The sequence below is a fragment of the Symphalangus syndactylus genome, chromosome 18, assembly GCF_028878055.3.
Source record: "Symphalangus syndactylus isolate Jambi chromosome 18, NHGRI_mSymSyn1-v2.1_pri, whole genome shotgun sequence".
NCBI classification, from domain to species: Eukaryota; Metazoa; Chordata; class Mammalia; order Primates; family Hylobatidae; genus Symphalangus; species Symphalangus syndactylus.
This window is the reverse complement of record NC_072440.2, coordinates 91,279,117-91,295,219: the sequence shown is the minus strand read 5'-3', so window position 1 is coordinate 91,295,219 and position 16,103 is coordinate 91,279,117. Positions and strand designations below refer to the sequence as shown.

At 40.5% G+C, this 16,103-nt stretch overlaps 1 protein-coding gene across 1 annotated transcript in view; it reads right to left on the bottom strand.

Annotated features, from left to right (window-relative positions):
- Positions 1-4,539: 4,539 nt before the first annotated feature.
- Positions 4,540-16,103, bottom strand: part of APOB (apolipoprotein B) — a 42,950-nt gene continuing 31,386 nt past the window's right edge. The window contains exons 26-29 of the mRNA XM_055252433.2: positions 8,309-15,880; positions 7,799-7,913; positions 7,512-7,695; positions 4,540-6,567 (exon numbers count right to left, since the gene is read on the bottom strand). Of these exons, the coding sequence (XP_055108408.2) occupies positions 4,963-6,567; positions 7,512-7,695; positions 7,799-7,913; positions 8,309-15,880 (9,476 nt within the window). The 3' untranslated portion in view covers positions 4,540-4,962. The remainder of the gene's footprint in view (positions 6,568-7,511; positions 7,696-7,798; positions 7,914-8,308; positions 15,881-16,103) is intronic.

The following is a 16,103-nucleotide window of genomic DNA, read 5'->3' as shown; positions in this document are numbered from 1 at the left end:
GTTTCTGGGTTAGAATCTAAACTCTGGATGCCTCTGCTCACTGTGGTTTGGTGTTCATGCTGCACAGCTGACAGCCCAAGCCACAGTTTAAAAACAAGGGTGGGGACACAGGTCTGCAGTTCATGAACGGGTCACCTTCAAGGCCTGAGTCATCCCTCTCACCCCAAGAATGGGCTTTGGTGGTGTCAGTCCAGGGAGTAAAATGGACACAAGTGTCAGTGTTAGCACTTAGTGCCCTGGCATTGTTGACTTGAAGCACTGCTCAGATCTGGGGAAGGCATGAGCCAGTCTATGTAGCAGGATAAAGGCAGGGCTCTCTCCTTGTGGAAACATGTGCACCTACTCCACCAGCTTTTATGAGGCCCTGGAATGTTATTTGTTGGTGACCACCCAACCATCCCACCAACAAATGGAGCACTCTGAAGGGAGTTACAGCTGACCTCTTAATGTGAAACAGCATACAAGGAGATGAGCTAAGAGGTAGGGTCTGTTTCTGCACATTTATCTCTGGTTATTAGACACTTTTAGAGGGAACATCTGTTTGTCCACTCTGGCTCCCATATTGCAGGCCCCATTTGAGGGCCAGCTTGGCCCCTTCTCTGACTGAATTGGGACTAAGTCATAAATTAGAGTCAGAAGGGGACCTAGAATAGGGAGTTAGAGGGGGCTTTGCTCAACTCACCAAAAAAGGGGAATTGAGCTGTTCAACTGACCAGGCTTCAAGTAAAAAACAGAAGAAAATGGAGGTAGCTCTGAAGACATCTGGTGGTGCTAAGTCCCATTGGACCCATTTCTTATCAGGTTTATCCTGAGGACAGCACCACTACTCTAGGTGGGACCTGGGAGTCAAACCAAAGCACACAACTTGATCATGCTTCTGAAGCCTCAGGGACTTGGGCTGGGCTCCATTATTTGATTTCTCCTTTGGTTGAAAACTTTAGATATTTGTTTAATGGGAGGAATATCTGTATTTATGGCAGGACTTTCCACGTCACCTCACAGTGTGTTCTTAGCAGATGTACCTGTTGACTTACTCCCAGGACAATAGGGCAATTAACTGTACAAAAGGAAAAACGCTTTGTTTTCTTGTTAAGTTTCTAAAGATACTTATACAAACATAAAATTAATGCAATTATTGGTTAAAATCCTCCTTTGTCCCTACTCCTTTGGATATTGTTTCTCTAGCCCACATTTCCAACTGGCCTGCTACATGTCTCTGCTTAGACACATCATTGCAAATGGAAACTCACTATGTGATCCTGTATTCTCATTCCAGCTGTGATGGCCAATGAGTCCACCTCTTATGCTAATTATTTCCCACTCAACACATTCCTCTCATTTCTACTGAGGCTCCATAATCCTTCAAGTTACACAGGTTTGGAATTTCCTAACTCTGAAGTCTGCTTTACCTATTCTTCCTTGTTCCTCTCTCTCCTGCAACCCCTCCAATTCCCGGCTTCAGTGACTTACCAAGGCAACTCCATTTCTAAGAGCTTTTGCACCCATCCTTTGTGTTTTACTCAATCAGCCACCTGATTCTGTCAATTATGCCTTCCCAATCTTCTTTTATCCTACCCTCCTCACCATTCCCAACCCTAGGACTTGACTGAGGTGCTCCTCATCTGTTACTTGGACCCTGGCACAACCTCATAGATGTGGTTTGGGTCTGTGTCCCCACCCAAATCTCCTGTCAAATTGTAATCCACAATGACAGAGGTGGGGCCTGGTGGGAGGTGACTGGATCATGGGGGCGGATTTCCCCTTTGGTGCTGTTCTCATGATAGTGAGTGAGTTATCACGAGATCTGGTTGTTTAAAAGTGTGTAGCACCTCCCTGCACTTCCTCCTGTTCCAGCCATGTAGGATGTGCCTGTTTCCCCTTTGCCTTCTGCCATGATTATAAGTTTCCTGAGGCCTCCCCAGTCATGCTTTCTGTACTGCCTGAGGAACCATAAGCCGATTAAACCTCTTTTCTTTTTAAATTACCCAGTCTCAGTATTTCTTTACAGCAATGCTAGAACGGACTAATACACTCATATCCAGATTCACCCCATTACAATTCATTATCTATATGTTGTCATGTTGGTTTTCCTAAATCACAATGCATGTCACCCTTCTGCTCAAAAACTTTCACTTGATGTCCTTCAGCAAAGAGAGTGTCATCTTTTTACTCTGACATTCAAGCCCTCTGCAGTACTATAGATCTGCCTTTCCAGTCCTCTCTCCTTCTTACCTTTCCTGTGCTTTGGCTAAACTAGATAATCCAGTGTCCTTACAACACACCTATCTATCATTCTTTACTCATCTTCTCCCTAGACCGCCCTCTCTCTCTTATCTGTTTATTAAAGTCAATGTATATTTGAGATCCATTTCAACCTTTTCTATAAAAATCCCCTGATTCACAACTTTCCTCTTTTAAATCCCTCATAGTACTTTGGTTATATCCATCATGAGACAACACATTTCACCTTTGATAGACAAATGGGCAGACAGACCTCCAGGAACTGCATCTTATTGATCTTTGTCTCCTCTATAGAGCCACTGCACAGTGCCTTACACATAGAGGTGTTTTATCAATGCTCACTGAACCAGACATGTAGCCCTGCCTCCATTCTTTCTTCTTGCCATAATATCATTTTAATAATCATCTAATGATAATGGCACTTTGTTTCTACAGGACATTAAAGGTTACAGAACTCTCATATATGTTATTTCAACTGATTTTCATGAAAAGTCCTGCAAGGCAGGCAGGATAGATATTATCTCCATTTCACAGGTAAGAGAACTGAGGCTTGCAGAGGTGAAATAAGTTGCCCTAAGTACAAGCAAATAAAAAATGTAGCTATTAATTGAACCAGAGAAGTATCCAGATATGCAGTAGAAGACCTAAGAAGGGAGAAGGCAAAGTCCAAGCACCCACAAGGATCCCTTGTTCTTCAAACCTCATTCAGTACAACAAAGACATTATGAGCTCATCAAGGGCCCTTTGTATGAGGGACACTGGTCAAGGAACTGAGCAGTGGGTACCATGTGACTGCACAATCATTTTGGATTTGTGGCTATTTTTTTTTCCTTTCAGCACTAGATAGATATCAACAAATAAGCACTGGGAATCTTGGACTCCCTCTTTTCCTCCAAATTAAGCCACAATTCCAGGCTTCCTTTCAGTTTGAACACTCACTAGATTTTTGCTGCTTATAGATCATCAGGGAAACTCTTGCAGAACTATTCCTGGAACTATTCCATGTGGTGCCTTGGGATTTGAGTCTAATTTCCATGTTTCTCTCACTCTCAAAACTGACCCCTCATTTATCTACTCATTTATTCGCTCACCCACCCACCCATCCATCCATCCATCCATCCATCCATTATCCAACAGACTTTCCTTGAGTACCAGATTCATACACTACCGTATTATAGCTCTGTAGACTCTTTCTCACTCTTCAGTTCAGTATAGAAGAATATTATTGAGGCTATGTGTTTCCTTTTCCAGGTAATGCCTGTGCATTTTAACAGTGGGCTTCACCAAGAGAATGTGAAGCTTTATGAAAGAATGGTGGAGGTTGAAGGATTTTTGAATTTAAAAGGGAGGTCTTTTCCAAATAGACCTCATGTAGGATTTGGGAGATGGTGACCTCCAATTTCTTATTGCCCCCAAGTTACACTCTTCCTTTGCTCTTCAGTGTCATGGAAAAGAATGTGCTGTTTTATATCTACCCTTGTCAGTGATATGAGTGCAAGTTTTGTTGCACAGGTTTTTTGCAGCTTTCTCTTTCTAGAGCTCAGCTTGGAGGTTCTGACTGGACATTGCCAGTGTTTAAAATCAGAGTATGAAGTGAGTGGATGTGACAGGAGAAACCCTTGGGTTTTTATTACACTTGGGACTGTTGGATATTACATTTGGAAAAATAAGGATGTTTAAGAGCCTAAAGAGCATACATGTATGTTGGGTGGCAGAATTGTTAGGAATCTACATCTCCACCCCTTCTCTCCGAATCATACTTTCTTTGCCTTGAATGGATCCTGGCAGAGCTCCAGGGAGACATGTGGGGCCCGTATTGCCATGAAGCCCCTGGGGCTAGGACTCCCTAGCCATTCCTTCTCCACTCCTGGCAGGCTGAGTGAAATAAAGGATCTGTTGTTTCACCTCAAGGCCTACCGGAGAGCCTTGACTTGCAAAGGCAGACTGTCAGTGAAGAAGACTATGTAGCACATGAAGACACCAGAGGTGTGTGTGTACAAGCCTTTGTGATCAAAGTGTGTACAAGCCTTTGTGAATATTTTTTCCTTCTCACTTGGCAAATACAATTTCTGAGATCAATAACCTCGTCTTTTTAATTTTTTCCTATTTTGTAACTATTTATAAAATACTGAATTATAAAATATGTAATTATAAATACTTTAATTATAAAATATGTAATTATACTTTATAAAATATTTAATTATAAATATTTTAATTATAAAATATTTAATTATAAAAACACAATTACCTCATCTTTTTAAATATTTTTACAAAATATTTCCCTCCACAATTTCTCCATTTCCATTTTTATTCTGTTACTTAAATCACACTATATGTTCTAGAGGTTTTGCTGTGCCAGAACATTTGCATCAATGCCCTCGTTTCACTGTCTTTCAATACAAATGAGCCACATTGAGTGGTATGATACACAATAAAGACTCCATTTATTTGTTCCTCCTCCCCCAAGTTTAGCAAAATAGCTCAGATCCTGATTTTCTTTAACTTGCAAAAAATGCCATCCTTCTGAATTCAGAGACCTTCAGAGCCCTGGTGCCAGCTTTGGTGCAGGTCCAGTTCATATGTGCTTCTGCTTATAGTCTACTGCCTACTGCAGGGCTGGCTCACTGTATGGTTTTATCAATATAGGCAGTTTGAATGTTTTCTGTGCTATGTGAAAGTTCAATTGGAAAAGAAGAATAAATGAAGATTGCTTTTAAACAGTTAGAGGATGATAGTAAGTTCTCCTGGAGCAAGCTTCATGTAGGGGTTCATGACTGTGGTTGATTGCAGCTTTTTCAGTAACTCCATGATGTATATCAGAAATGTGTGGTAGTTTTGAATGGACAGGTCAATCAGTCTTTTGGATTCAGCAATAAATTTTTCATAGTAATCAGAGAGTTGGTCTGAAAAATCTTGCAGTTTATATCTAAACTGCTGGTGGTAATCAGAAATTATTTCCTTCATCGCAATGGCCTGGCTTTTAATTATTTCCTGAGCAGTGGTAGAAAGCTCTGCAATCTTCTCTTTCCCTTTTCCATCTGGATCGGTAAGGATGCTAAGATATTCCTGAATATTTCCGTGCAGAAATTGCTCAACTTGACTTGAGAGTTGGGAAGTAAAGTCAGAGGCACTGACAATATATTCGGAATGGAAGTCCTTAAAAGCAACGAACAGGTTCTTGATCAGACTGACTATCTTTTCTTCAAGTTCATAATATTTCACTGTCCAGCCAACTATACTTGGATCAAAATATTCTTCACGAAGGGCCATAATGTATTGATGGATCTGCTGTAACTCTTGAGAAGCTTCCTGAAGCTCATTTTGAATAAATTCATTGAACTTATGAAGATTAAGGCATAGGTTTTCTTTCAACAATTTAAAAACAAACGGGATATAATCATTGAAGATTGTGTTGATCTCATCTTGGATATAATTAATAAGATTAGTAAATTTCATCTCTTTCAGCTCTTTAATGTTATCTTCTATTAGTTGGAAAATAAATTGTAAAAGGTCCTGAAGATTACGTAGCACCTCTGTGGTCTTGAGAGACTGAATGGCTTTAAATACCTCTTGGGCTTCTTTTGATAAATCTTTCAACAGTTCCCTATACATCGAGATTACATCTATTAGTTTATGTCTCCTTAACTCGAAAGGAAGTGTAATCACCAGGTCTTGGAAATAGGAAAACAGTATTTCTGAACCGTTATGGACTTTCGAATATACCTGGGACAGTACTGTCCCTACCTCCCTTATGAACATAGTGCAAAGTTCCTCCCTAGTGTATGTCCCAGGTTTCCCCGGAAACTGGAATCTGGGGAAGTTCAGAAAATCAATGAGTGAGTCAATCAGATGCTTGACTTTCATATGGAATTCTTGAGTAACTTGTACCAAGCTGTCAAACACCTTATCCTTGAATCCCTGGAAACTGGCTTGGCCTTCCTGAGTCAACAGTTCCTGGTACAGATTCTGGGCCTTGTCTTTCCACTCTTGGTAGGTCCCAGTGGTGCCACTGGCTGCTTTCTGGAACCGCATGTCGATATCATCAATTTGCCTAATGGCCCCTTGATAAACCCATTCAGCATTGTTCTGCAGATTTCTTCTCAGCTTTGAAGACGCTTCTCTCAGGGTGAGCCCTGTGTGTTCCCAGTGGTACTTGTTGACATAATCATAAAGGGCCCCTGTGGCCTTGGGCATGTTGTCTTTCAGAGAGGTTAGCAAGCCAGAAGCTGCCTCCTCTTCCCAATTAACTTTGATCTGAGTTTCCTCATCAGATTCCCGGACCCTCAGCTCAGTTTTGAATATGGTGAGTTTTTTATCTGGAGAAGACTACATAGAGAAAAAAAAAAAAAAAAAAAAAGAACATGTTTTCAATTACTCCAATTACATAATATAGTACACTAAAACTTCATTAGCAGTTAAAAATAAAGATCAGAGAATCTTTCATATACTGAAAGGGATTTATCTTTCATATGTCAGTTCATGTGTTTGTTTTATGGTTAAATAAGTCTACTGTTGTTAATTTCTCTTTATCACATGCCCCAGAAAGGATTTAAAAAAATGCTTGCTGTTTGGCATTCACATTGTGACACTTAACATTAAAGCCTTCCTAGGACTGAAAACTGGAAGAGGAGGAGGGGGAAGAGAAAAGAGGAGAGAGAAGAAGAGTCAGGAAATGACAGATAGGGAAAGAAGAAACAGCAAAAAAAGGCAAGTTGGAGCCCACCCTGCAGAGACCCAGAATCCCAATATCAGTACGCATTCTCCAAGCCCATGACAAACTTTTAGTAACAGTAATAGAACCATGTTTGCTCTTCTTCTCTGGTAACGTCACCCTTGATTTGGCCCTGGCAGAGCTTGTAAATGACATGAGAGGAATTCGATGTATCTCATCTAGCAATTCTATTGTGGGGAAGAATTTTAAAGTTTTAAATACTACAGAAACCAGCACTCTCTGAAAAATATACCCTGCCTATGGTTGAGCTTGCCTATGATTTAGATGATGAGGTATAACCCTCATCTTCCTGGATTTGCCCAGAATTAATAAATAATAGTGCTGATAGGGTGTCATGTGTACATCTAAAACTTAAAATCAATCAAGGACTCATTGTAATACTTTCTAGAGTATATTTCCTCAGAGAAGAAGTTGCTTACTGCCTGTCTTTCACCTAGTCTGGGGAATCTCTGAATGAATATTTGGTCCTGAATTAAATGTATCTGCCCCAATTCTCCACTCGCTCTTGGGTGCGTGTCACTCATTAGGTGGTATTTACCTGAGGGCTGTAGTAGAAGTTCCATTTAGAAAAGTCATCATCTTCATCCATATCCATGCCCACGGTGCCTATGGCTGGGGAGGCTGCTGAGGTGGAGATGCCTTTCTTGTCTTTCTGGTAGCGCAGATGGAGATCAGTGAACGCTGGGCTTTTGATATTGAGGTGCGCTTTTCCTTCCCATTCCCTGAAAGTAGAAAAACAGATGAGCCATCACGAAAGGGGTATGGAGATGATGAAAATCACAATGAATTTTCAAAAGGGATAAGGTTGCAATAAAAGCTCCATACTGAAGTCCTTCATATTTGCCATCTTCTTCATATTCTGCGCTGAAGTCACGGTGTGCAAATGTTCCTTTAGTCTTAGAGGCTAACATACCATCTTCGATTTTGTGTGTTCCCACAACTGTATAGGAGAGATTTTGTATTTTATTAGATTCATAACAGTAGGATGTAGATGTTTTCATTGTGAAAACTGGGACAATTCTATCCTAACCAGATACTTATGTTTAAAACATGCAATGTACAGCTCACAGTTGTTTTAAAATAAATAGTTAAAAGACATTGTTAGTCCCAAAATAATTACAGAAAAATCCATTTTCTTTAAAGCTGTTTGTCTTGAACGGCACTAGATTTTCTACAGTTTGGTTTTTACGTGTAGGGTATACATGTATCTCTTTTCTTAAAATTTTGTGATATTGAGTAATTGTACATCTACTCACAACTAAATACATAATTATTTATGCATAACTCTTGTTGAAAATATACAGTATCTAGGGGAGGAGGCAGGATATTTCTTACCATTTAGTTCATATTCCAGGAACTGTATAGTTGAGCTGCATGTGGAATCCAGATCTATTTCAACATGATCTGCTTTGTTTTTCAAACTGGCACTCCAAGTGGCATTAGAAAGGGGAGAGTCTACCTCAAAGCGTGCAGTCAGTGCTCGAAAGGAAGGAATGAAAATTCCAGCAGGTACAGAGAACTTAATGGAGGGAATCTCAATGGTCTGCTTAGGCACGATGATGGTGGGCAACTCAAAGTCTGCGATCTTGTTGGCTACCGCATTTAGATCCAAAGCAGCAATGCCAACTGAAACACTTTTTGGAAGCGTGAACTGGGACACAGTTAACTGAGATTCAGGCACGGTTATCTCAAAAAAGGGAATCAAGGAGTCTTCTGGTTGAGAATATTTTGTTAACACATCAACTTCAGGGAATTTTACCTCGGGGAGTGTTGGTAGGTTGAGGGCAAATGATGAAGTTCTCAGCTTCTTATAGATTTTTATTTCTCTGAAGTCAAGTTTGTAGGATGGGACCTGAAGATCTGTAAATGGGACATGGAACGTAGGCATGACAAGAACTGAATTTAGATCATTTAGTTTCAGCCCAGGAATAATGAATTTATCAGCCAAAACTTTTACAGGGATGGAGAATGAATAGCCATTGGGGTTTTTGGTGTACACAAAGGCAGTTGAAACACGAAGATGCTGTCTCCTACCAATGCTGGTGGTTACATCCAGCTTTAGGAAGTCCCATAGGCTCTTGTCATAGACTGGTAGGATGATATTTTTGAGGAACCTTAGGTGTCCTTCTAAGGATCCTGCAATGTTAAGGTGTGCCTTTTCTTGGTCATTGGAAAGCTCGACATGGCTCTGGAAAGACCCAGAATGAACCCAGACTTCATTTTTCCATCTGATCTTCTGGTTCTTCGTGTTAGCATTCAGGGCCACTTCTTGGCCAAAGTGGGGGAAATCAAGGAAGGAACTGGGCTGACTTGCATGGACCTGAACAAGAGCTGACATTTCCCATGGAGAGAGTTCCAGGGTGGCTTTGCTTGTAAGTTCTCCGTTTGTGAAAAAGAGGCCCTCTAGCTGTAAGTGGTTTTTCGTACTGTGCTCCCAGAGGGAATATATGCGTTGGAATGTGGCTTCTCCAGCAAAATTTTCTTTTACTTCAAGGTTCCAGATATCATCAATTGTGGAAGTGCCCTGCAGCTTCACTGAAGACCGTGTGCTCTTGGAATTCAAGTAAGTGTTGACCTCACTAGCAATAGTTCCTGAATATTCCCGAGAAAGAACCGAACCCTTGACATCTCCTTTGGTAGATGACTCAATGGAAAAGTAAGAGGTGAGGCTTTCCAAGCTGAGCTTGTGGTTAACTGCTCCTTTAGCGGTAGAGTACAGCATTGAAGAATTGAAATCATACTTAAATTCCATGGAGGAAGAGACAGTAGGTTTTGACTTGGTATTTCCATTAAGTTCTTGCTTGAAATTCATCCTCAAAATTGGAATTTGGGCTTTTGCGGTTGTTGCCACTGATGCTTCCATATTTTTCTTGGTTAAGCTCATAGTACTGTTATGACTACCCTCCACAAATTTGTTGCTCAAAGACAGAGCTGTGGCTAACTTCAATCCCCTTTTTCTTGTCAATCTTGTGGTGCCCTCTAATTTGTACTGCAGTGCGTCAATGACAGATGAAGATGAAGAAAGGAGATGAGCAACAATATCTGACTGGTTAAAAAGTTCAGCATTGGTATTCAGTGTGATGACACTTGATTTAAAGGAGAAATCATAGGTAATATTGCCCATGGCAGGAATAAAAATATGGCTTATGGTACACAATTCCTTGAAATCTGGAAGAGAAAGCTTGAGATTTCTAGGGACATGAAGGACTGGCAGTGCTAAGGATGGCAGGATTAATGTGTATGAAGGCACACGGATGTCAGAACCTAGGATGGTGAAACTAGGCATGCTGACTGCTTTTGGGAACACATAGCCGAATGCCGACATCTCTATGGTGAATGGAGACACTTCAACATTGACAACTGGAACAGTGTATCCAGGAATTTGAAAGGTCCTGGGGAGCTCATCGTGAGATTTTTCAGCTTTGTACTTATCAAACTTAATTTTTGCTTCATTATAGGATTTGGTGACAAAATCTAATGCATTGTTTCTGGCTTTTTCAAAATGCCTGTCAAAGGATTTGATGCTCTGACTGATAAACTCATAAAGCACAGCCAAAGGATTTGTGATGGAATGCCTGTGTTTGTTTTTCATATACTGAGCTTTTACACTTAAATCAAATGATTGCTTTGTTGTTTTCAAGAATTCCTTCAAGCCTGTTCTTTCCCATAGAGAGAAATCTTTCAGTGGAGGAGTTGTGATTATTGTGTAAGGTAGACGCATTTCAGGAATTGTTAAGGGAATGTTTAAGAAATCCAGATTTGCTTCTCCACTTATTCCTACGTGGGCCTCCATAATGTTCTCATTGTTTCCAGCAGAGAAATTTTGGTTGTACTTATACTGATTGAACCTAGCACTTACTTGCCAACTTGCTTGCTGGGCACTGGGACTCAGAAACAGTGCATAGTTATTCAGGAAGTCTATCTTCCCTGTTAATCTTAATGGAAAACTAACTTTCAAATTCCCTTCATTGTTTGTGGATGCCGTGATCTCAAATGGCTGGGCTGAAAAGAAAAGAGAATTTTTCAAAGTTCCAATAACCTTTCCATTTAAATGAGCATCATGCCTCCCAGTAAACTCTGCCTTCCCTTCTCCAAACAGCGCCGTGCCTTTAGCAGTTAGCACACTGTGGCCCACATGCTGGGAATCAACTTGTGATTGAATTTCAAATTTAGAAAAGTTGAGGGAGCTAGATTCATAAACCAAGTTTTGGTTTACTCTTAGGTGTTTGCTATTGATCTTATTGGACAGTCCAAAGGAAGTGAAGGGTCCTTCTATGGTGAAACTAATTTGTGATTCATGTGTTCCCTCATCTGAGAATCTGGGGCAGGCCCATTTCCATGACCCTTTTCCAGAAGAAGTCCATGCTATGTGGCCAGCTTCCAACAGTGTCTTGATCTCGTTGCGCAGGTCAGCCTGACTAGAGAAGTCCAGTTTGGGGATGTTCAATTTGTGGAAGTACTTAGTGTTGCTATCCAGGGTAAGCTGATTGTTTATCTTGACAATCACTCCATTACTAAGCTCCAGCGTATTTTTTTCTGTGTGTAAACTTGCCACTGTGTTTGATTTTCCTTCAATAGCATTTCCAAAAAACAGCATTTCACTCCCATGCTCTGTTCTCAGGTACTTGCTGGAAAACTTCAGGGACTCCTTCAGAGCCAGCGGATTAATCTTAGGGTTTGAGAGTTGTGCATTTGCTTGAAAATCAAAATTGAGAACTTCTAATTTGGACTCTCCTTTGGCAGTGATGGAAGCTGTGATACCTGCTTCGTTCGCTGAAGTGGTTCCATTCCCTATGTCAGCATTTGCATCTAATGTGAAAAGAGGAGATTGGATTTTCAAAATACTGTACAGCTTGCCAAAAGTAGGTACTTCAATTGTGTGTGAGATGTGGGGAAGCTGGAATTCTGGTATGTGAAGGTCAGGAACTTGAAAATCTTTAAGGTTGAGATTTGGGATTATGAATTCTGGAATTGCGATTTCTGGTAAATGGAAGTCTGGCAGGGTGATTCTCGCTAGAGGAATGTCCTCCACCTTCAGATCTCTGAGATATACTTCTGGAACGGGCCACTGCAGCTCACTGTTCAGCATCTGGTCAATGGTTCTGATGATCTTTACTTTTATTTCTACAAAGTCAATTGTAAAGGAAGGAATGTGGAAGGTGTTAAGGATGGTAAATTCTGGTGTGGAAAACCTGGATGGGATTTTTATATCTTTTAACTCTTTGAAGTTTATCTGAACTGATGGAATCCTCAAATCTGTTAGGGGGACTATAAAATCAGGTGTCTGGAAGGTAGCTTTCTGAAGAGCCTGAAGACTGACTTCAAAGGCAGGCATGGTCCCAAGGACGGTCTTGATTTCAGGAACAGTGAACCCTTGCTCTACCAATGCTTTCACACGTTTAGCCCAATCTTGGATAGAATACTGCTCTGCAAAGTCAGTAAGGTTCTTAGCAGCAAGAGTCCACCAATCAGAAATGTAGGTGACAAGTGTGCTATAAACTTGGCCTACCAGAGACAGGTATCGTTGAAGTTCCTGCTGAATGTCCATTTGATACATTCGGTCTCGTGTATCTTCTAGAGTCTCTCGGAATTTGGCCTTCACGTGAGCCAAAGATGCTGAACTTAAAGCATCCTGTAACCAATCGATGATTAAGGTTATTTTGGTGTCCTGTAGGCTTTCCAGATACACTGTGACTGTGGCCTTGGTTTCCTCTAAAACCAGTTTTAATGCTTCAGCTTTTTGTGGTAGTTCCAGAGCCTGAATTTCACCATTGAGTCTCTGAGTCACCTCATGGATTTTGTTATTGGTTTCATCTACAAACTGGTGGTAATCAAATGACTTTAATTTCTTTATCAACATGTCAAGGAATTTGTTAACATCTTCAATGACTGTTTTAAAAGATAATTCATCAAGCTGCTTGACAGCATCATCAACAAATCCAACCAATTTCTCAAAGTAATCTTTTATCTTAACTTGTTGTAGGATATTGCTTAGCTTCTGAATAGTCTCCTTCAACTTGTATTGGTGGGCCAGCTCTACTAATTTATCCATTAAAACCTGGATTTGTTGGTCTACTTCATACCTCTCAATTAACTCATGGACTTTGGCTCTGAAGGCATTGATTTTCTCAGTTACTTCAAAATCCCCAATAAGATTTATAACAAAGTGTTTGACATGCTCAAGAATGTCATTTATTCTTTCAAATGAAATTGTAGTTCTCAACTGATCTAAAAGCACTCTAACATCAATAGCCTCAACGTGTTGTTTTAACTTTCCAGCTAGGTGCTGGATGTCTATATTCTGTATGTGTCTCTTAAGCTGCTGCAGTTTTTCTTGTATCTGGATTCTGATTTGGTACTTAGTATCCACATTTTGAATCCAGGATGCAGTACTACTTCCATTTTTGTTAAAATCAATATTTTCAATAAACAAATGTAGATCATGGATTGTTTTTACTAAATTTACATGGATATGATAGTGCTCATCAAGACTTTTTAATTTTTCAATGATTTGATCAATAATATTAGCAATAGCTATTTTCAAATCATTTATATCATAATTATCTTTAATATACTGATCAAATTGTATCATATATGTCTGCAGTTGAGATAGTTTTTCATTGAAGTTGATTTTGGCATCATCTAATGCAATTTGTATATCATTTTCTGTAATTCTATACTTTTCTGTGAGAGCAGTCAGTTTCTCCTTGGCATGTGAAACTTGTGTCTCCCAGTTGAATGAATTCAGATAATCATTAACTTGCTGTGGGAGTTTTCCCAGGGCTGCTCTGTATTTTCTTACAAATTGATCAATATTGATGTGCTTCAGGTCTCTCTGTATGTTTTCCAGTACAACTATAAAGGTTCGTTGATTCCTCTCAAAATATTCTTGCAAGGTCTCAAAAAACGGGAGGTTAATGGCGTGAACATCTTGGTTTTTATCATACTTTACAAAAGCAACAATTGTAAATTCTTGGGGCTTCTCAACGGCATCTCTCATCTCTAAAGCATCAATGATATTGACGGGCTCACTGAGTAAAAGTGGCACTTTAATTGGGGAGTCTAGTAGAGTTAGGTCGGCCAGGGCTCGTCCACTAAGCTCCACACCAATTTTGTCTTTAGTGTTGTAAGCATCCAAGTCCTGGCTGTATTCATTGTTGTTAAATTGGGTCTTGAGTTTCCAGGTGCCTGTCTGCTCAGCTGGAGTAAGCAGGGCACTGACTTTGTGTTCAAGAGCTGTACTGATGCTTTTCCTAGACATGAGATGATGACTTGTGGAGCCTTTGTAATCATGAGAGAAAGTAAATGCCAGAGGTTCTGCTTTCAACAGGAATTTGCTATACAGCTGCCCAGTATGTTCTCCCCAGAGAGCGAGTTTCCCGTTGCCATTTGTATGTGCATCGATGGTCATGGTAAATGGGGCCATTACAGAACGGAAGACATTGCTGAAATGCAGTGAGTCTGAATTATAGTTTGTGCTCATGTCAACGGCTGAAGCCAGCCCAGCAATGTCTGTGTTGAGCCGATGGCTAAACTCCACACCCTGAACCTTAGCAACAGTGTCTGCTTTATAGCTTGCTGATAAGGCAGCAGAAGAGATGGCATAGATGTGTTTTATTTCATTATTTTGGTAGGCTCCTTTTAGGTTACCAGCCACATGCAGCTTCAGGGGTTCTAGCCGTAGTTTCCCATTGTTGGTGAGATCCAGAGCATTGTATTTCAGGTCACTGTTTAAAGTAGTTACCAGAGAATAGGGCTGTAGCTGTAAATTAAAAGTTTGCTTATAAAACTTGTCAGAGCTGTAAATGTTGTCAAGTTTTGAAGAGAAGTCCAGTGATAAGCCTGCAATGTTCAGACTGTTTGTGTGGTCAAATTTCATTTCGGCATATGAGCCCATCATGTCGTTTGAGAGCTTAAGTCCTTCTTGACTGATCTTGAAGTTGAAAATGTTTTTGCTGTCGACACCCAGAATCATGGCCTGATAAGCACTTCCCAGTGATAGCTCTGTAAGGGCGGCTTTCCCATCCAGACTGAATTTTGCATTGTGTTCCCTGAAGCGGCCATTTGTTGTTAATTTCATAGATGCCCCAGAGAGGCCAAGCTCTGCATTCAGCTCATTCTCCAGCACCAGGAGACTATACTTCAAGTTGGTCGTTGCACTGGTAGATATTCCATCTTGGCCAATCCTTAGTGTCGCCTTGTGAGCGCCACTATTGATTTTGTCCGTGCCCAAGATGTCAGCATTTAACTCAAGACCATGGGAATTTAGTGATCCAGAAAGCAGGCTGAAGAACCTCAATGACTCGTAATCAGCCTGATACTCAGAACGCAGCAGTGCATTTTGCTTAGAGAAGGTCATATCCATCTTGTTAGAAGTGGCAAAGTTCTTATACTTCCCATTGGTGTCAGATTTTAAAGTCAGCTCGTAGTTCTCATACTTCAGGGAAGCAGTATTTTTAATGATGCCACTTTGCAGATCAGAGGTGGAGGTGAGGGAGAGGGTTCCATCTTCATATTTTCCTGTTATCTGGTTGGTGCCTTGGAGGTAGGAGGAATTAAACCTCAGGTTGGACTCTCCGTTGAGCCGGCCAGTGTCAGGATCCCTCTGACAAGACAGGCCATATGTGCCTTTAGCATAGAATGAAGAGACTCTGAACTGCCCATCAATCTTGACTTCTTTGACAAACAAATGCTGTTTCTTTTTTGAGTCCAAATGAACTGAAGCAGACATCTGTGGTCCCCAGGAACTAGATGCATCGAATGTTAGTAAACCTTTTGAGACTGGGTTGTTTCCAAGTTTTTCTACATGACTGAATTTGATATTCGAATCTAGAAATTTGTGGCGTAGAGACCCATCACATGATAGTGTGAACGTATTCTTGTGGTCATATGTTGTTTCTCCAGATCCTATAATAAAAATGAAAAGACATTGGTTAAATTAAGCAGTACCTTTCCAGAGCAATCTCTATGTTGAAAGTCTTTCAATAATAAAGTCCCATTTTTCTGGGCCAATTGTGCAATAGACTCCTCCATCTGTAATGCAAAGATAAAATCTGATAGCAAAAGGCATTCCTCCAGGAAGCCTTTCCTGACCACCACAGGCTTTGTTTAGGTTCCCTTGCTGAGTGCT